Source organism: Notamacropus eugenii, chromosome 7 (assembly GCF_028372415.1).
Source record: "Notamacropus eugenii isolate mMacEug1 chromosome 7, mMacEug1.pri_v2, whole genome shotgun sequence".
Lineage (NCBI taxonomy): Eukaryota > Metazoa > Chordata > Mammalia > Diprotodontia > Macropodidae > Notamacropus > Notamacropus eugenii.
Window position 1 is genome coordinate 122950678 of NC_092878.1, and position 22259 is coordinate 122972936.

Consider the following 22259-nt stretch of genomic DNA (forward strand, 5'->3'; position numbering starts at 1 on the left):
CATAGATTTGGATAATTCTTTTGCTCTTTTTCCAATTTATTTATGATATAATATTTTATATCTAGGTCACATATGCCTTTGCAACTTATCTTGGCTTGAGGTCTAAATTAATTTCTTTTGTACTGCTGTCTAGTGTTCCTGGAGGGTTTTCTTATTTCATCAAGTGGTAAATCCTTCTTCCAGTAGCTGAGGTCTTTGTATATATCAAACACTAAGTGACAAGGTTTTTTGTGTGCCTAAACTGTTGTAATGATCTAATTTTTGGCCAGTACTTAATCTATATTTATAGCCGTATATAAAAATGTACTTTAAATCACTAAAAAGAGAAATGCAAATTAAAGCATTTCTGAAGTTCTGCCTGATACCTATCAGATTGACCAAGGTGAGGGAAAAAAGAAAAATGTTGGAGGGACTTGGGGAAAAATGTTCAGTCAGTCAGTAAACATTAAGTAATCATTTATAAATATTTATAAAATTATGGTTTATAATTTAATTATGCATAATATAATAAATACATATATCAAAATAATTAAGCACTGGAGGTACAAAGAAAGGCAAAAGAAAGTCCCTACTGTCACCATCTAATGAGAGAAGACAACCCCAACCCATTAAAAGAAACTGAAGAGGGTGAGGGCAAGGGAAAAGAAGACTACATGGGCACTGGGATGCGAGGAAGATGTGCATCTTGGGATGGAGGATCTGGGAGGACCTCTGTGCTGTCTACCCTCTACCTTCTTCAGGCAAGGAGGGAGAAGAAGTCCTTGAGCCAGGGAGTGCTGAGGAAGGGAGAGTGTCAGGGCTGGGGATAGTGGTAAGGTCCAGGTGGGAGATGAAACAGACACATGGATGGCCCCTGTTACTGGACTTGTCACTGTTGTTTGTCCTGAGAACCAGTAATACCACAGGTTAATCGCATTCAAGTGAGGCATAGTTGCACAAAGTCATCAGCATCTCTGTCTCTCTCTGAGTCATCTGCAACGTCCAGTCACAGGACAAAAGTAAAGAAAGCTTATGATGGCCCAAGATGCAGTGGATGACCCTGACATCTTCAATGCCTGACTTAAGCACCCCATGGCGCCTTCTTCAGCCACCTTCTGTTGGAACAGAATTGTTCTCATCTGTCCGTTCCATCAGGGAAAATCTTCTCATGTTTGAGGCTGACATCCCACTTGTGAATATGTAAAGCTATTCTGGAAAGCATTTTGGAATTATATACAGAAAGTTGTTAAGTGGTGCAGGCCCTTTGACCCACCCATAACTGTTAGGTCTATACCTAAAAGAAATCAAAGGAAAAAGCCCTATGTATACAACAATATTCATTTTGGTGTCAAAAACCAACAAAACTCCCAAAATCCAGAAATCTGGGGGATACTTAACATTTTGGGCATGGCTGGACAGATTGTGGTATATGAATGTAAAGTAGCAGTATATGAAATAAGGAAATAATTTCCAACGGTCATAGAAAGATGTTTTTGAACTGAATTAGAGCTGAAGTGAGCAGAACCAGAGGAAGAAATTTATACTCTAAGGTTTACATTGTAAAAATTACAAATTTGGGGGATTTTTATAAACTGATGAAAATGAAGTGGGCAGAATGAGGAGTGCAATTTATAAAATAACACTTCAAAGGCACAACTTTGAAAGCTTTGAGGACCATAATCAATACAATTATCAGCTATTCCACAGGGCTGATGAGGAAATATATTATTTACCTGACTTATCATCCACCTCCTGGCCGAAAGGTGTTGGATTTAGGGTGCAAAATGAGACAATTTTTTTTTTTTTAACTTGGCCAGCAAGGGAATTTGTTTGCTTGACTATGCATGCTTGTTACAATAAATTTGTTGTTTTTAAAGATTTATTCCAATGGGGTGTGGTTTGGGAGGGAGAGACAATGGGTTTCCTGTTAATTAAAAAGAGGCAAATTAATGTAACTATCTGTCTATTGCAATTTCGGGTTTTGAAACATGAAAGGGCTATCTGAAAAGCCACATTGTTCTGTTGATTGCATTTGCTTATAAAAATATCTAACATTTAAATTTATTACCAATTTGACAGTCATGAACAAATATGAACATTTCCACACACAAAGGGCTGCCAAAGAGATTTGCATATGAAACAGCAAATCTACACATTCAATTTGTTTTTGTTTTAAAGTATACATCAGCTTTAACATAGTGCGACACGGCCATTCTTGGCTATGTCCCTTTCTGGCTAAACAGTTTTTTTGTGTGTTATTAAAATCTTTGCTTTTGAACCCCTTCCTATCCCCACAACAGTTTACTCCCCATTAAAGCTACTCCTTTTAACAAATAAGTATAATTAAGCAAGCATTTGTGCTGTGTAATGGTTGTGTCTGAAAAATGTATGTCTCGTTTTATACTTAAAGACTTTAATCTTCTTGACCTGCCAAGAAGGTGAGAAACGTACTTCATTATCAGTCCTCTCAAGTTACAAGTGACTGTTCGTTGTATTGATCAAGTTATTAAGTCTGTAAAAATTGTTATACTGTAACACTAATACTATAACACTGTTATACAGTGTTGTAGACCACGTAAAAACTGTTTTCTGGTTCTGTTCACTTTGGTCTCCATCAGTTCATACAAGAAAAGTCTCAGTTTTTTCTAATCCATCTCCAATTTGTCATTTCTTATGGTATGGTTAATATTCCATTGTAGTTATGTCCTTGTTTGTTCAGCCACTCTCGAATTGATGGCCACCCTCTTTATTTCAAGTTCTTTGATATAACAAAAGTGCTGCTGTGAAGGATGTTTTTGTTCACAGGATCCTTTCCCTCTTTGATATCTTTGGGGTGTAAGGTGAGGAGTGGGTATCACTGGGCCAAAGGAGTTTTAGTAACTTTTGGGATATCATTCCAAGTAACTGTACAGAACAATTGGACTGGTCTTTTACGTTTTTAACGAGCATTGGGTAAGAAGGGAGCAGACAGTGGTGTTTGGGCAAGCACGTCCTGTGGTATGGCTGTCCATACAGGGTCCATATTCTCTTCGTTGTAAGTAGCCTAGTTTAGGAGTTCCCTTAACCCTCTAAACTATTTAAATAATCTCCTAATTGGACTTCTTGTCTCTCACATCCTAATCTGTCTCATCCATGTCACTTCCCAAGAAATCTTGCTAATATTCCACTGTGATAATGGTACTTCTGTGTAATTGGAATAAAAACATTAGAATAACATGAGGAAAGATTAATGAAAGAGTATTAGACTTTAGAGAAAGAGGAAGCTGGCAATTGATAAATGCCATTTTTGTAGAGCCTCTGTTAGGTATGTGGGTCACATAGTATCTTAGCAAAGGAGTGACCACTGATCCAGAAAATATAGAAGCACTCTTCAGCTGGCCACGATCAAAGTGTCTGTGTGAACTAGTATCTTTTCGAGGATTCAATGACTTCTGTCAGAAACTGGTGAAGAATTATGCTGCTGTTGCCAAACCTCGTTATTCAAGGATATATGTGTATGATTGCAAAGAATAAAAACATAATGACAAGAAAATCAAATTACAGATGCCTTTTGGAGACCACTGGGATGAAGAATGGGAACACACTTAAATATTTGGTCACAAATGCCTCACAGATGCACCAGTTTTAGCTTATGCTGACCTAAACAAATGCTTTACTATAATGCCTCAGTGTAGTGGAAGGCTTGGAAGCATTTTTATGTCAATAAAGTGGTAGTCAGAAAAACCTGTATTTGCTAGTAGAGGATTTGTGGAGAAATTCAGTATATAATATGCAAAGTAGAATTTCTAGCTTTAAAATGGGCTGTCACTGGAAAGTTTAGATATTAAATGTCTGGAAATAGATCTGGGTTTCTCAGAGAAGGGCTATCTTTATGTGGTAACAAACACTATCAAATATCCAGATGCTAGGAATAATTCTGTGGAGGAGGCTGAGTCTCCACCCTTTTGTTTTCCATTTACTCCCAAGTCACTCATGATCCCATTTTATTCTATTTTTTATTTTAACTGAATTTTTCACTTCCAGATTATCTCCTTTCCTCCCCCCTTCCCTCACCCTTTGAGAAGGCAAGAAAAACAAAACCCATTGAAATATGTTAGCCATGAAAAAACAAGTTTCCACAATAGTTATGTTCCACAAATAAAAGGCAAGAAAAAGAAATAGAAGAAAATATGCTTTAATCTGCACTCTGAATCTGTGAATTCACTTAGTCTGGAGGTAGATGGCATGTTTCAATATGAGTCCTTTGGAATTATGGTGGGCTATTGTGTTGATCAAAGGGGCAGCTAAGTGGCATATTGGATAGAGAGCTGGTTCTGGAGTCAGGAGGGCTCATCTTTCTGAGTTCAAATGTGGCCTTAGACATTTACTAACTGTGTGACCTGGACAAGTCACTTAGCCTGTTTGCCTCAGTTTCCTCATCTGTCAAATGAACTGGAAAAGGAAATGACAAACTACTCCAATACCATTGCCCTCCCCCCTCCCCCATGGGGTCATAAAAAGTCAGATATCACTGAACAAGCAACTGAACAAAAAAAATTGTTGATCAGTTAGTTACTAAGTCTTTCAGATTTGATTATCTTTACACAATATTGCTGTAACAGTTATGAAACCCTTGGAACTTGTTTTTAGTTGACACTGTAAATTATTCCCCTGGTTCTTCTCATTCCATTTTGCATTGGTTCATACAAGTCTTCCCAGGATTGTTCTGAAACTGTCCCCTTCATCATTTCTCAATATAATGGTATTTCTTAATATAATGCAATAGTATTCCATCATAATAATATGCCACTCCTTGTTTAGTCATTCTTTAAATGATGGGCATCTCCTTTCTAGTTCTTTGCAACCACAAGAACTGCCGCTATCAGTGTTTTTGTACGTACAGGTCTTTTTCCCTCTTGGGGTTATAGTCCTAGAGGCAGCATTGTTGAGTCAGAAGGTATGCACTGTTTAATAATAGCTTTTTTCATCATAGTTCCCAATTGCTTTCCAAAGTAGTCGAACTGGTTCACAGCTCTACCAACTTCTATTAAAAAAAACTGTTTTCCCTTTATTAAATTGCCAACTGTCTCAGGGAGGGAGTGGTGAGGGAGGGATTTGGAACTCAAAATTTTTAAAATTTATAATAAAAAAATAGCATATAAAAAAGAACCATTTTTCTCATAGTCCCTCCAGCGTTTTCCTTTTTTGTCAGTGTACCTACTCTGTTAGGTGTGAGGTGGTACCTTGGAGTTACTTTAATTTACATTTCTCTAATTAGTGACTTAGAAGATTTTTTTAATATGTCTATTGATAGCTTGGATTTCTTTCTCTAAAAGCTGCCGGTTCATATCTTTTTACCATTTATCAGTTGGGGAATGGCTCTTACTCTTATAAATTCGACTTAATTCCCTGTATATTTGGGACATGAAGCAGATTTCATCCTTTGTGTCTGAATCATGATCCCATTTTGAGCTTATTTCGCCATATGATGTTAGATGTTGGTCTTTGTCTAGTTTCTGCCAGACTAATTTAGTTTTCTCAACAATTTTTCTTGAATGGCAGGTTCTTGTCCCAATACCTGAGATCTTTAACGGACACTGTGTTGCTTTGGTCATTTGCTTTAGTACATTGTATCCTTAATCTCTTCCAAGGGATCAGCCTCTATTTCTTATCCAGTACCAGATTGTTTTGACGATCACAGCTTTGTAGGTACTGCTATTCCTATTTCTTCCTTTTTTTTCCATTGATTCCCCAGGTGGCAGTGTGCGAAGCTGGGAGTCAGAAATACCTGAGTTCAGATCGCTGCAGTTGGTTCAGGGAAGGGAGTAACATACTCGGTTGGGTATAGGAGGAGAGAAGGAGGGGAAGGGGATAAGAAAGTGGGGGGTGATAAAAGGGAGGGCAAATTGGAAGAGGTGAAAGGTAAAGCAGAACCCTTGATAGGGTGAAAGGAGAGAGTAGACTAAACGGAAAATAGGGTGGAGGAAAATATATAGTAATTATAACTGAAAGAAATTATAGCCAGTTTCTTTGTTAAAACCTCATTTCTCAAAAATATAGAGAATTGATTGAAATTTATGAAAATAAGAGCCATTCCTCAAGTGACAGATTAATTTATCAACACATTACATTTTCCTACTACGTGTATAAGGGACTTTGCTTGACGTAATACAGCTTCTAGCTGCACAGGGAAGGTGAGACAACAACACAGAGAACAATAGCTTTCTATCTTAGTTCCTGGAAGAGTTCTGGACACGTAGTTGTTCCTTCCTTGCTTTTCTTTTTTTGAAGGGCAGGAAGGTGATGCCATGACTTGCAAGGGAATTGGATTTAAGTGAGGGGCCTGTGTAAAGTCCCCATTTCGGAAGAGCTTCCTATTTATTTTCACCCTATACTGTATCTTCTTTTTTTTCTTCCTCTGTACCCAAAATCACACAGATGCTTCATTGCTCATTTTTTTTTCTAAGTTTCTAAAGTGGGAAAATAATTTAGCTTTATAAAATAAGATCTTTCTATCAATTCTTTTGGTGTGTCATGTCTCCCTGTGTCAGTATTTGAGGCACTGCCTCCGATTCCTTCCATTTTCTCTCCTAATTCTATTTAACCTTTTTCAAGGTCTGATTACATGTCCAACAAAACCTGTCTGACTTGTTCTTTGTTTGGAGAAAATAAAAATCCACTGGAAATTTAACCTTGTTAGCTTTGGACAAGAAGGGACTTGAATTCTGAAAGTGCTGTGTTTTTTAAACCAGTGAAATGACTTTTTTTTTTTTTATTTAATTGGATAAAATTTGCTGGGAGTGTAGCAGTAGATATTTGTGAAAAGAGAAAAAGTTTGCCTTAGTGTTTTGCTGGCCATTGGTTTTTGAAAAACAATTTCTGGCCTCCTTGAAAAGATTTCAGAATTGGAAGGAGTATTTGAGTTGTTTGACTCATTCAGTGTCAACCAACGTTTATCAGGTGGTCATCATATGCCAGACACTATGCTAAGGCAAAAAAAGAAAGGCAAAAAAACACCTCTGCCCGTCTAATAGTAGCCCACTCCATATTTGGGCTGCCCTAATTTAAAGAAAGGAAATATTTTATTAAGCTGAAATTTACCTCCTTCATATTAAGCATCTTTATCTCGGGCTTACTCGTCCCCTCTGGAGTCATAAAGTACAAATCTAATGCTTGTTTCAGTTATTTGAAACTGGTAATTGTGTTTCTTCTTTCTTTCCTCTCAAGTGTTTTCCAGCCTAAATATTCTCAGTTCCTTCAGTTCTTTCATATGTGATACTTGGTGTCAAGTCTCCTCACCATCTTGGTTCCTGTTGTAGTTTGTCAGTGTTTGTCCTGAGTTGTGACATAGACACAACGCTTTAGTTGTAGAATTGGGTAGTGGTTTTCAAACTTTTTTGGCCTTAAGACCCCCTTACACTTTTAAAATTTTTGTACACAGAACTACCTCTCCATTAAGAGCTTTTGTTTTTGTGAATTATGACTATCAACATTTACTGTATTAGAAATTAAAACATCTTAGTATTATTGTGAAAATAGTTTAAAAAGTCTTAATGGACTTCCAGGGGAAGTTGGACTACACTATGAGATCCACTGGTCTGGTGAACTTGTTACCTCCCTTGTTCAGTTTTTTTGTTATACAGCATATGGAGGAGTACCTTGTATACTGGAATTTAATACTGGAAAGACCCTATAAAAGTAGAATGATTCTCTTTCTGTTTTTTTATAGGGGATGCAGAGGGCCACCAATGTCACTTACCAAGCACATCATGTCAGCAGGAATAAACGAGGTCAAGTGGTGGGAACCAGAGGTGGATTTCGCGGTTGTACAGTTTGGTTAACAGGTATAGTCAACCAAAGCAAATTAATTTTTATACCAACCCCAGACGCTGTAAGTAGACTGCTTCACAGACCTCTCTGTAAAGCAATTTTTATGTAATGTGAATTTGCCTGTGGAGGGAGGAGGCCACATATGGTTCAAGGGTGTGTGGGGACTGGATGCAGATACAGACAGGAGAGGATGGATGACATGTGGGGGCCAGTGACAGACAATGTAGTCCTCAAGTGCAGACTGACAGAAAATAGAGATGTGGGGGGGGCAAAGTTCTGTCTGTCTCTTGATAGTGGAGGTCTCAAGTCAATCTCCTGATCTCACAGTGTTGGCCATCTCTCCTCATACATTCTTGTGCTTTCACTTGGAAGGTGTTGGGGTTTTTTGGTGGTAGTGGGGTAGGTGGGAGGCTTTGAAGCACCAGGTCACAGGGAACAGAGAGATAGAGAGCACAGTACTGTGTGGTAAAGTTAACATTTTGGGAGGTGGGGGGAATGTGGGTTTCTTTCAGTGTTCTTTGCAGAAAGTGGAATTTGTGATTTGAATTTCTGTAAAGGGAGAACTGTCTGTAGGGTAAGGCCCACACTATTTAAACATTTACATCTAAAACAATTTAAATCATTTAAATACTAGGGTGTTATTTGCCTATTAAAATCTCTCTGTTCCAACTATATGTTTGTAGGGACAATTTTCTTCACATATCAACCAAAAAAGCATATCAGACAGATTTACTGTGAAAGTGAGAGTCCAACTACCTTCTGCTAAATTAGATTTTAAAGATATTTGCAAAACTGTGTACATGCCACTCTTTTCATTATTTTTTTTTTTTGCTTTGGAAAATAGTTACTTTTCTTAAAAATATCTTAACATATAATGGGATGGGTTTACCATTCTTATTTTTAAAGGAATATATAAATATTTTAAAAATTCATCAGTTTGAATTTCTAATATGGCAAATATTGATAGATGTAATCCACATTAATAAAAGGTCTTTGGGCCCTCAGTAATTTTTAAGCATATAAAGGGGTCCTGAGTTCAAAAAGTTAGAGAACCACTGCTTTAGAGGACACAGAATTTTTCTAGAAACTCAGATTTGGAATTTAGTTTTGGGTTTCTGCTTTTGACTTTACACAAATTGCACGACAGTTTGATACCTAAAAGTTTCGTGTGGGCAGCCAGGTAGTGCAGCGGATAGAGTGCTGAGCCAGTTCACATCTGGCCTTGGACACTTAGTAGCTGTGTGACCCTGGGCAAGTCCCTTAACCCTGTTTGCCTCAGTTTCCTTAACTGTAAAATGGGAATAATAAGAGCACCTACCTCCTAGGGTGGTTGTGAGAAACAAGTGAGTTAATATTTGTAGAGCACTTCACATGGTACCTGGCACATAGTGAGTGTTCTGTACATGTGATGACTATTGCTACTTGCTGAGTCAGTTCAGGCATCTCTGACTCTTCATGGCCCCATTTGATGGTAAGAATAGTTGTATCTTTGCTTCTCTAGAAGGATGCTGTGAGAATAAAGGTCCTCTGTAAAGTAGGACAGGGAAAGGAATAAGCCTATCTACCCCAAATTTTATTTTGAGGAAATCTCCAGAATGAAGCTTAGGTGTGAGTTGTGGCTAGGTTTCGGCAAATGTTGGTAGTGGGGTCCTCAACACCCACAAGAATGGGAGTCAGTATACAATGCTGGTATCAGTTAAGGGACACGCTTCATTTCGCCCACCACAGAAACTATAGATAATGGGAAGGACTCAGAGGAGCCCATGGACAAATACTGAAGCGTAAAATTGCTCAAATAATATCCCATTGGGCTTCTGACTGGGCTACCACGCTACTTAGTTGGGAGGGTATAGGTGGATTCTATGATGTCCAAATAAACAAGTTAGGGAGTGGTACCTTAAAAAATCCCCAGCTACTGGAAACTATTCTAGAATGTGTCTGCCTCCCTCTTTCCATTCCTCTATCAGACTGAAAAAGAACCCTCAGAATTGAGGGGGATACAAAGAGCATGTGCGAAAGGGAAGGAGGGGTAGCTGGGTGATAAATTGGGTGACCACATCACTTCAGTGAAATCCAAACCTTTCTGCTAATAGTTTATGGATGTTATGGAAACGATTCTTTGGTTCACTTTTGTCACTCTCCTTCCCATCCTAGAGTACTAGAATTTAAAAGAAGGTACATTGTTCTTTTTAAATGATGAAACTTCAGTAAGTAAGTAATGACACAACAGAGTCCAAGGGAATGTTTGAAATTTAAGTATCACTCAGATGGGAAAATTAGTTCTTTTGTAGATCCTCAGTGACTTCCAGATTATGTTGAATTGTGTATGCCAGGATTATCGCAGACACACGTTTTCATCATTTCAGAATCGTATATGCTCTCCTTTCAGAGATAGCTGCTGAGGTAACGAAGTCTCCTTTGTTAGAATTTATTTTTGTTGGTGTTCTGAGTAAACAGTGGAACCTAGATGGTATCATGACTTCTTAGACATCTTGATGCTGCAGCTCGTAGAGTGCTGGATTTGGAGGAAAGAAGACTCGAGTTTAAATCTTGCCTCAAATATTTACTAGCTCTGTGATTCAAGTCACTTAATCGCTTATCAGCCTCAGTTTACTCACCTGTAAAATGGAGCTATTAATAGCACCTACTTCCATGAGTTTATTGTGTGAGGATCAAATGAGATAACATCATATGAAGTTCTTTGCCAATATTAATATATATATTTTATATATAAATTCTATGAATTTATATATAAATTATAATTTTATATATAAATTCTATTATATGAAGATATTATAATCCTTTTTCTTTGCTAGTAGTTCTCAGACCCATATTACATATGAGGTCTAAACCAGAGAGTCTTAACCTTTCCTGTGTCCTGAACTCCTTTGACTAGTGAAACCTGTATAACATAAAATGTGAAACATTTACGTCTAACTAACACTGACATCTACATCCAAAGGAAACACATTATCGAAATAGCATAGTATTTAAAAAACAAAAAAATTAAAAAACATCAACAAAACCCTAAATTCCGAGATTCCAGGTGAAGAACCCTGGTCTAAATTGTGCTTGGTGGTTTTCAATTCCCAGGTTTGTCTGGTGCAGGGAAGACCACGGTTAGCATGGCGCTGGAGGAATACTTGGTGTGCCATGGTATTCCATGCTATACTCTTGATGGTGACAACATACGTCAAGGTCTCAACAAAAATCTGGGCTTCACGCCAGAAGACAGGGAGGAAAATGTCCGTCGCATTGCAGAAGTTGCAAAGCTCTTTGCAGATGCTGGCCTGGTGTGTATCACCAGTTTTATATCTCCTTATACCCAGGTAGGTGTCTTGGTTTGTATGGTCTTTCTTTTTTTAAGTGATACTTTTTAATTCTAAAGGAAGCAAAGAAGCAAAGCAAATTATAAAGAAAGCAAAGAATTTTTACTTTGATTCACTTTGAAAATTAAAAGGCTTGCTGTAGTGATGGTGGGTAGCTACATGACACAGTATGTAGAGTACTGGTCTTAGAATCAGGAAGATTCATCTTTATGAGTTAAATATGCCGTCAGCTGCTTACCAGCTGTGTGACCCTGAGCAAGTCATTTAACCCTGTTTACCTCAGTTTCCTCCTCTGTAAAATAAGCTGGAGAAGGAAATGGCAAACCACTCCAGTATTTCTGCCAAAGAAAACCCACGAAGAGTTGGACATGACTGAAATGACTAAACAATAGTAGTGACTAGTTGTAACAGCAAGGACCCCAACATACACAGGAGGGCCTGCTAGTACAGGTTCTTAAATATGCTTTTCTAAAAGGAAAGGTAACTTGAGGGGTCAACAATCACTTTAATCAAGCATGTGTATCTTTCACTTAGTTCAGGGGGGAAAGTCAGCACCTTGAACTTCAAAGAAAATACAGAGAAATCAAATTCAGCAGACAGTGCTTCCAGCTGCCTGACCGTAAGCAATGCATACATCACAGATCAAAGACAGATGCAACTGCCTGACCATATGTACTTAGTTACCAGAGAGAGAAGCTCCAACATCTGGGTTTTTTTTTAGAGAACATTCTGTTCTCATAGAAGTGTAGTCAGAGAAACGTATTGCAGAATTTAATCAGATGAGGCCATGAATTCATGGTGACCAGATCCACTATGTATTTGTGTTGTCTGATATCAAGTGAGCCCTCACTGGAGCAAGGCGGTCCTTTTGCTCCTTTCATTGATGCTCTTTCCCACTGCCCTGTTTCAACTCTCTTTTCTAGACTCCTACAGCATCTCCTCCTTCCTATTCTCTCACCTCTTACTTTTTAGAGCAAGTCAAGGCCCTTTGCTGTAAGCCTGCTTTTCTTATCTCACAATCCCTTCATCTCCTATAATCTTATAGTTTACATGTAGTTAGCATTTTTATAGCACCTGGTATCTGCCAGGCATTGGGTTCATTGCTTTACAGTTATCATCTCATTACCTCATAGCAGCCTTGGCAGATTCCCATTTTACAGTTGAGGAAACTGAGGCATAGAGGTTGTGATTTGCCCAGGGTCACAGAGCTAGTAAAGTTATCTGAGGCCAGATTCAAACTCTGGTCTTCTTGACTCCAGGCCTGGAACTCTAACCACTGAGCTGCCCCTTCATTCCTTACCAAAACCACTCTGTACACATGAACCTTTGATCCCATCTCACCTCCCATTCTCCTGCAAATTGTCCTTATCTTGCCTATCTCTAATCTTCAATATCTCCTAAAACACTGGACTGTTTTCCCTGGATCCTACCATCAATGACATAGGAACTATCTTGTCTTTCTTAGCCAAACTTCTTGAAAAAGCTCTCTGTGTTTATCCCACTTCCTCTCGTCTCATTCTTCTCTAAAACCCTTAAAATCTGATTTCTGACTTTATCAATCAACTGAACCTTTCTCCTGAAAATTACCAATTTCCTCTTAATTGCCAAATCTGTTGACCTTTTTGTATTTCTCATCCTTCTTGACTTTGCAGCATTTAACACTATTGACCATACTCTCCTTAGGAGTACTTTCTCCTCACTGGGTTTCTATTTAAAATTTGATTTTATTGAATTTCTTTTTTCTCTTTTTAAGTACTGTTTTCCCCCCAATTACATGTAAAGATAGTTTTCAACATTCATTTTTTGTAAGATTTTGAGTTCCGAATTTTTCTCTGTCCCTTCCTTCCCTCCCCCCTCTCCAAGACAGCATGCAATCTGATAGAGGTTATGAATGTCCTCTCTGGGTATTCATGACACTGCTCTGTCTGCCTCCTTTGCTGGATCGTCATCTGTGTCGTGCCCCCTGAGTGTAGGTGGTCCCCCAGAGCTCTGTCTTGGACTCTCTTCTCTTTACCCTCTGACTTGGTGTGAGAGCTCCTGTCGGTCCTATTATTTCTATGTGTATCACTCTGGATTTGTGGCTTTTCATTTCATCTCTCAGGTCCAGGTATTTTTTGGGCTGTCTGACCACTTTGGCATCCTTAGTCCCAGCTAAAATCGCACCTTCTACAGGAAGCCTTCCTCAATCCCTCTTCATTCTAGTGCCTTCCCTCTTAACTACTTTCTATTTATCCTGTATATAGCTTGCTTTGGATATGTTTGCATGTTTTCTCCCCTATTAGGTTGTAAGCCCCTTGAGGGCAGGGACTCTCTTGCCTCTGTTTTTATCCCTATTGCTTAGCACATGCCTGGCACATGGTAGGCTTTTGATCAATGTGTACTGATTATTTGATACATTCAGTCTCTTGATCTATGGTCCTGTGTCATAAACTCCCTGTTGGACATTTCAACTGAATGTTCCATAGTGTATCAAATGTGTCCAGAACAGAATTCTTTTTTCTCCCCTAACCCACTCCTCTTCTAGACTTCCCTTTTTTTTTTTTTTTTGTATGTACAACCATCTCATCCTTCCAGTCACTTAGGTTTTCAACCTGTTGTCATATCCTCAACCCACTCACTTCCCTAATGTATAGATACACTCATTTGCCGTATCTTGTTTTTTTCTCCTCCACTCACACAGCTACCTCTATATGTAGCTACTCTGTCACTATATACTATCCATGTACTGCATATCAGTACTATAATAGTCTTCTAATTGGCTTCCATGCCTCAAATTTCTCCTGGTTGCAATCTGATCTCCACACAGCTGCCAACATGATTTTCCTGTTGGACAGATCTAATGAACTCGTACTTCTACTCAGTAAACTCCAGTGACTCCCTGTTACCTCCAGAATTAAATTTAAGCTTTTCTGTTTGGTATTTAAAGCCATTTCCATCTTTTCTATCCCTCTCCCCCTCCCCCCACAGCCTTGTTGAACTAACTGTTCCCCATTCTGGGAATGTACCCTCACTTTGGAATTCCTGGTTGCTTTCAAGAACACAGTTCAAGCACCAGCTTGGTTATGAAGCCTTCCCTCATCTCTTGGCTGCCAGTGCCTTCCCCTGAGATTGCTTTGTCCCTGCTTTGTGTGGGTTTAGTATCTGCCTGTATTCTCACGTGTCATCTCTTCTGTCTGAATGCCATCTCCTTGAGAACAGGTGCTGCTGCCTGACACAAAGCATTTGCTTAGTGATGCTCATTTCTTGATCCATTCCCTTAAGGATGATGCAGTTCAGTTTTGGGGCATTCAGACCTTACCTGGTCTTTTGTCTGTATAATGTGCCAGTGATACCGTGTAAGTACGTAAGTGTACTTGAAGAAACCTACTGAGATATGTTCCATAAATCTCAATTACATTTCCTGTTTGTTCGGAAATATTTAATGTTCCATTGAAAAGCACCATTATTTTTTCCATGATTAGCAAATAGCCAGTCATGGTGTTTTGTGGTTTTCACATACATCATCTCAGATGCTCTTTACAATAAACTGGTGTGGGAGTGGAAGTGAAATTCCGATTTTTGGAAAATAAGGAAGCCTTGGTTTCCAGAGGCAGAGTCCCAATTTTTCATACTTCAGTGCCTGCTCTTTGAGGCCTTGGAATGGAAATGCTTCTTACAGGTTCATTTGTTTTTGTCCTTATCTTTGTTGTCTTTTAAATTTTTAGCTCCAAGGCCTGAATTTGGCTTTGGGGAATATCTAGTCCCAGCCCCTGTTGAGATAAGGCATTTATATGCCTACTAAAAATTCCATCCCTTGGGTGGAGAGTTCTGAGAGCCCAACCTAGTTCCTCCTGAGTTTTGTGACTCTGGGCAAGTCCCTTAAACATTTCCTTCTTGGGAAAACTAGATAAAGAAGCCCATCGGCTTACTTCCTTGAGGGTTGAGGAATAATAACTGAGAGCTGCCTCATAGAGTGCTTGTAAGCTTTGCAAAGCACTTTACGAATGTTATCTCGTTTGATTCTCACAGTAACCCTGGAAGGAGGGGCTGTTATTATCCCCATTTTACTGATAATAAAACTGAGGCTAATATCGAATGACTTTCCAGAATCTTGTCCAGTGACTCACCCTTGTTTACCCAGTTATTCCCTCTAACCTTAGCTCAGCCTGTGGGATTCCAGCTGAACTTGTGGATGGCTTGTCCATAATAATTATAGCTAGCATTCATAGAGTGCTTTGCAGAGTATAATTATCATTTTAGTTGATCCTCATAGCAATCCTGAGAGGTAGGTGCCCTGCCATTTTACAGTGGGGGAAACAGAGGTAGAGTGAATTGCCCAGGGTCACAGCTAGTAAATATCTGAGTCAAGATTGGAATCCAGGCCCAGTATTCAGTGCACACTGCTGTTTCAGTGCCGAAATGCATGAAGATAAACACACAGCCATTGAATGCCCCCTTTCTTTGGGCTTGTCGCTGAAGAACATGCTGAGATTAGCTGGACAGTGTTCTCTGCTGCTGCTGGCTCACCATGGACCGAGGGGCCTTGAGGGCTTCCTCTGTTCATCTCTTATGGTGACAACAGCCTTCTTTGGTTGATTTAAATAGTTTTCTTTATGCAAAAGTACTCTTCTGCTCTCTTTCTGCATTAAAGGGTTCCCTATGAGAAGGGCTCAGCTAAGAGACAGTTGGTCTTCATGGCTGTGAAATCTTTCATGGCTGCTCCTTCCAAACCCCAAAGCCCAGCTCCCAAAGCCCTGGCAGCCCCTCTGACTGTATGCAGGTGGCCTCTCCTCCGTAGGAGCCCCAGAGCCATGTGCCAGGGATAAGCAACTGCATGCTTTCCATTCTCATTCTGCCTGTATGTGTTGTATTTATCTGTTAAAATTATACTTGGTCTTCAAAGCCAAGTTCCAATGCCATTTAGTGAAGCTTCCTTGCTCCTGGCTGGGTGTGTGCTTGGGTGCTTGCTCTCCTCTTTCCCTCTCCCCATTCCTTCTTCCTCTCCCTCTTTCCTTCTCTCTCTTTCTTGTTTTTCCTCTCCCTCTTCCCCCTTCTTTTGTTCCCTTCTCCTGCTGTCTCTTCTCCCTCCTTCCCACCCTTCTGTCCCCTGTCTCTCCTGTAAGCCTTTCACTTTCTCTCTCTCTCCCTCTGTTTTTCTCTCTCTGGGTTTCTCTGTGTCTTTCTTGCTCTGCCAGTGTGTCTCTGTCTTTCTCTCTGTCTCTCTCATTCTCTTGCTTTTCTCTGTCTCTGTCTCTCTGTCTCTGCCTGTCACTATCTCTTGCTCTTTTTTCCCATCTCTTTCTGCATCATTCTTTCTGTATTGGGCTTTTTATCTTTTTGTCTCTTATTTTAACTCACATAGCCCTCCTTTTTGCCCCCTGTATCATAACTGTTTGAATTATCTCCATTGTACTGTAGTCAGGAGCTGGACTGTGTGTGTATGTAGGTTCCTTAGCACCTAGCACAAAGGTTTCTTCATAGTAAGTGCTCAAATGTCTTTTGAATTGACTTTTATCTTTATTCTGTGAGGTTTTTCCCCCCTCAAGATGTATCAAGTATTTGGGTGAACAAATCTTTTCCTGAACTTTTAGTTTCAAAGCCTCAGTGGGTTGTATGGTTTTGGATGACTATGCCAATGAGGCACAGTGACTTGGTGTCTGTAGATCCAAACAAGGACCATCTGCGGTGATAGTGCTCTTCAACGCCAGAGACAAGGTCATAGGCATCTTGAAGACTATAAGGGATCTTGGTCAAGTCAAGAGCAGAAGTTAGTTTTTGTTTTTTAAAATTTTTAATTTAATTTTTAAACTCCTAAAATGGTTTTCTTTTCCCTAAGGATCGTAATAATGCAAGGCAAATTCATGAAGGAGCAAGTTTGCCTTTTTTTGAAGTGTTTGTCGATGCTCCTCTGCATGTGTGTGAAGAGAGAGATGTCAAGGGACTGTACAAAAAGGCCCGAGCTGGAGAAATTAAAGGTAAACAAGGATGGTGTTTTCTTTTCTATGTTGTCATTGGGGATTTATCTTATTAGTGAAGTTGGCAGTTTGGGCAAATGGGCAGGACTCTTGTCACTGCCCGGCTTCATAAACTGCAGTGGCTCTAGAAGCAAAGAGCTGGGGCCATCTCCACTCATCTTGGTCTATATCTGACCACTGCACCCAGATAACTCTAGAGAAGAAAGTGATGAACAATAATAAGGAGCAAAAACAATGCTCCTTGGGGATTTTAAAGCCCTTCCCAGCCCTGACTCAGCCTTCCTTCCCTTTGGGCCTCTGCCTCTTAGAATCTCCAATTTCCCTTTATGACTCAGCCCAGGCCTCACTTTCCATGGATGAGACCTTTCCTGAACCTCTCCTTACCCCCTCCCCTTCCTGCTCTTCCTGCTCTTCCCCACCTATGTCCTCTGGATTTGTATGTGTTATAGGTCTGTTAGACTGGAAGCTCCTTGATGATAGGGCTGGTTCCGTTTTTGTCTTTGTCTCTTGCATTTAGCACAGTGCTGGGTGCATAGTGGGGTTTAATAAATACTTGTAGGGTAACCAACTGGTGGGAGACTCCCTGAGATCAGGACACTAGAGAGGTGGAACTTGTGGAGATTGGAGACAACCCACCTGAGAGTCTTAGAGGCTCAGGATGGAGGAAAAGTGGCAAGCCAGTGCTACTTTCTGTCCCAGGGAAGGAAGTTGTAGCTCACATAATATTAAGGAAAATTCTGAAATTTTGAAATCTGAAGATTGCTTGGGGTTGGATCTGGACCTTGTTTGTTTTTGTATATAGATTTGTATATAAAATTTGTTTAAGTATTTGTATATAAAATTCACAGATCTGGATGGAACCTCAAAGGTCAGTTATTTCAACCCATACTTTTTCTCTACAACATTCTGATAAGTGGGTCATTTGGTCTCTTCTTAAAAATCTCTGGTGATGAGGTACCCTTTCACCATCGCAGAAAACTCTCTCCTTTTATCTAACCAAAACTTTCCTGTAGTTCTGCCCTCAGTATAAGAAGGGATTATCTGGAGATACTTCGAGACAGTCATTATGTTTCACACCCCCCTCTCCTTCTTAGTTATCTCTGGTTCCTTCTTTCCCTTGTGGTTAATCTTCAATCCCCAGCCTACCTGGTTGCCTTTCCCTAGATGTGTTTCAGTTTGGCATTGTACTAGGAGTGGAGATTGAGAGCATTTTAGGAATTATGGGCTCTGGGCTCAGGGCTGCACTTTGCCTACTTTTTATTAGAGCCTCGACAGGACAGAATTTCTTATTGCCTTGCCCGAGGACACGGCTGAACTTTTTTCCCTGTGCTGTAGTGAATATCAGTCAGAGGACTTGGATTCATATCTGACGTTTACTACCTGTGTAATAGTGACCTGTGGTGAGTCACATAATCACTCTAGGACTCTGTTTGCTCATCTGTAACATGACGGTAGTAGATTAGATAACTTTTCATGACATATCTAGATCGATGATCCTTGGGTGAATAGTTGCTAAGAATCCCTGTCCAGTGAACCCCAATTCCTCCTTAAACTTATATTTACAAATACCTTCCTGACTGGATCTCCTGACCATTCAGTTGTCTGAACAAAAATTATAATACCAGGAGGAAAGCAGTTCAGATCCCTGATAGACACACTCTCATCAATAATAATGATAGACATACATAGTTCTTTAAGGTTATCTCATTTGATCCTCACCAACTCTGAAATAGATATTCCAGGTAGTTTTTTCAGATAAAGAAACTGAGGTTCAGCCGAGTGAAATCACCTGTTGGGTCAAGCACCTGTGTCTCCCTGACACTGAGTTTAGCACTGAGTTTAGCACTGCGTTTAGCACTGCGTTCAGGTAGTGCTTCCCCTTTGACATCTACTGGAAACTTATTTTTGTTAATATTGGGACATCTGATCTCCTTCATAGTTTAGTGTCTCCAGAGTTGGAGGAAACCTTGAAGGGAAGCTATTACTCTGGTTAAGACCAACAGGAAGAAATTGGGGGATATGAGAAGGACGAGAACTTGAGGAGAAAATGACTAACTCAGTTTAACAGGCAGGGATTCAGTGCTTTCTGTGACCCAGGAGCAGTGAATAGAGAACTGGTCCTGAAAGTCAGGAAGACCTCCCCTCCCATGTTCAGGTGATAGATACTGGCTGTGTAGCTGGCTGCTCAGTGACACCATAGTGCTCTTTAAAGTTACAAACTTCTGGACATTTGTTTGCTGATCTGCATTGACCTAGGGAGTTACTTACTTGGAGATTTCCTATTGTGATGAAAAAGCTTAACTGGGCCAGAAGTATGCCAGGCAGTAGGGAAAGAAGGATAAATAGAAAACAGGGCTTACTCTTAATGTGGAGAAGTGGTTAGAATGTTGGGCCTGGAGTCAGGAAGACCTGAGTTCAAATCCAGACCCTGGGTTAAGTTACTTAATTTCTGTCTGTCTCAGTTTCTTCAAGTGAAAAATGAAGATCGTAATCACACCTCCCCCTCAGGATTGTTTGAGTATCTAATGAGATAATATTTATAAAGCACTTAGCATGGTGTCTTGAATTTAAGGCCCTGTGCCCTGCTCTTGCCTTCCTTTTCAGCAACATGGGAGACACTGGCACAGGACTGCTCAGCATGGCGTGCCCACATAAGAAAAGGTGCTGTGCTCTTTGAGCAAAGCAGATTTGAGACAGCACAAAGTTAATGCAGGATGTGCAAATTTGGGATATCTACCCCAAATATTCACATGCACTACTGTGCCCAAACTGTGCATTCTGAGCTCGTATTGGTCTGATCAGCCAGTTGGACACACTGAAATTTCACTATAGTGATGTCATTTTGGTCCTCCTAGAAGACGAAGGACAACAACCACCAATTACTCTTATTTGTGCCATTTTTTAAATGTCCTAGTTCACTCACTGCTACTCACTCCTTTTCTCTCCCCATTGGAATCCTTTTGTCCCTTCGAGGCTCAGTTCAGGTGTTCTCTCCTCTGTTAATCCTTTCCTCATTCTGCCCAACTGAACATGTCCTTCCTTCCTTCTCTCATCCATCCTCGGTCATACTTCTTTGAAATACATTTTGTATTCCCCTCTAGTAGATTTTAAAGTCTTTGGGGAGAGGAATTAATTTACATCTTTATGTTCCGAGTACCTAGTGTAATGTCTCCCACAAGACTGGTTTTTATAAATATTATGTAGAGTGACTCTGACCCTTATGAGTATGTGTTGGTGTCAGGAGATTTCAGATGTGCCGATGCAGTCTGGTATTCAGAAGAAAGTGAAGGAAGCAGATTTCGGAGGCCAGTGACCAGCACCTTCACCTAAATTCCTGGCACATTTCTTGAACACGTTGTCACGGTGACTGGTGAACGTTTAGAAAAGAAAAGAATAAAATCATGAGGAGCCAAGTCATTTTCAGGGTCAGTTTTCTTCTTGGTAAAGTCACTCAGCTGGCATTTGTACAGCTCTTTAAGGTTTGCAAACCGTTCTACAAATGGCATTTTATGTGCACAACAACCTGAGAGGTAGGTGCTTTTATAATCCCATTTTACAACGGAGGACGCTGAGGCAGACCGGTTAGACCCTGACTTGCCCACATGCCGCAGCTCTCCACTCCCTTACTCCCAAGTGCAGAGCGCCATCTAGTGCCTCAGGCCGAGTAGTCCCTTAGATTGAGGTCTGAAGAGGTGACATTTCTGTAGCGTGTCTGTTGTGCAGAGCTCCTTAAGTAGATGATCTCATTTATTCCTGGCAGCAGCAGCTCTCTGAGACAACTGCTGGAGGCCTCATCACCTTCTTCTGATGAGGAAGCTCAGATTGAAGAAGTCAGTGACTAGTGGGTGGTCATGTAGTGTCTGAGGCAGGATTCACACTCTGCTCCTTGGCTCAGACTTTCACACTGTGCCCTCTGCCCACTCCATGCTTCCTCAGTCTGTGATCTTCGTAGCCTAGATTTAGGACTGGATGTGTAAAAATGGGTGTTTCAGCAAAAAACCATTTCATATCTTTGTACCTCTGCTGGTGAGTCATGGAATCACGGTATTCCTGGGGCAGATTTTGCAGCTGGTTGAACGACCGTACCAGCCCAGAGTGCCAATCAGTGCCCTTTGCTCACTGCTGAGGAGGTTTCTGGTGGGGTCCCTGGGGCTCTGTCCGGGTCTCTGTCCTGGCTCTGTGTGTTTACCTTTCTTTGTAAATGACTTGAATGATGTTAGGCGTAACTGATAGGATAAAGGACAGAATCAGGATTTAGAGTGACTGTCAGAGGCCTAAACTCCACAACAAAAATCACAAGGTAACATTCTGATTGGGATGAATGTGTAGTGAAAATCTGAGTACAGTTTTGAGGGGAGACCTGTCCTAGCAGTTTTTATGAGAAAGATCTATAGGGCAGAGCAACGTGTTTGTTGAGGAGTGAGGCTAATAGTAATGAAATATTTTAAGGTTTGCAAAGCACTTGACCTGTATAAAGTTCATACTCATTTGATCTAAAAGTCATGAATATTGTCCTTATTTTACAAATGAGTTTTGAAACAGAGGCTAAGTGAGACCGTGAGGTTAGATAACTTTCCTGAGGCCATACAGCTAGTAAGTGATATGGATTCAAGTCTTCTGATTCCAAGAGCAGCACTCTGTTCCCTGTTCTGAGTTGCTGCCTGTGTGGGTTGATAGCAAAGTTAGTATACATTGCTTAAACGGCTAATTAGCAAGCTGCATTAGTAGAGTAAGGGAAGTCTCCAAATGACAAGAATTTATAGTTCTCCTACAATGCACTGAACTGGTCAAGGCCACATCTGGAGTCCTGTGTTGAATTCTGCGTGCCATATCTTAAGTGTCTCTCAACAAGCCAGAATGTATCTGGAGGGTGTCAGTCAGCTCAGAGGAGGAGGTGTCTACACATCACCTCAGATGATGGGTGCTTACCTGGTGGGTAGGGGCTGAAAACTTTCTTAAGCTATTTAAGGGAAGACCATGTTAAAGAGAATGTAGACTGGGTCTGTTTTGATCCTAGGACTAGGACCAGTGATGGCTGGAGGTTACAAGAAGGACAATTTCATCCTTCTCCTATTCTTTTGAAACCTCCTAGCTTGGAGGCAAACTTCAGTTCTTGAAGACTATGCCAGTGGATTGTTGGAAGCATGTCTTAGAAAACTGGAAGGATAGGAAGTCCACCTCAGACAGA

At 40.3% G+C, this 22259-nt stretch overlaps 1 protein-coding gene across 3 annotated transcripts in view; it reads left to right on the plus strand.

The window, feature by feature from the left end:
• PAPSS1 (3'-phosphoadenosine 5'-phosphosulfate synthase 1) overlaps nt 1–22259 on the plus strand; it is a 127062-nt gene that overhangs the window by 26949 nt on the left and 77854 nt on the right. For all 3 annotated transcript variants that reach the window (XM_072622536.1, XM_072622534.1, XM_072622535.1), the window contains 3 exons: nt 7688–7802; nt 10882–11117; nt 16933–17071. In XM_072622536.1, coding sequence (XP_072478637.1) covers nt 7691–7802; nt 10882–11117; nt 16933–17071 — 487 coding nt within the window. In that variant the 5' untranslated portion in view covers nt 7688–7690. The remainder of the gene's footprint in view (nt 1–7687; nt 7803–10881; nt 11118–16932; nt 17072–22259) is intronic.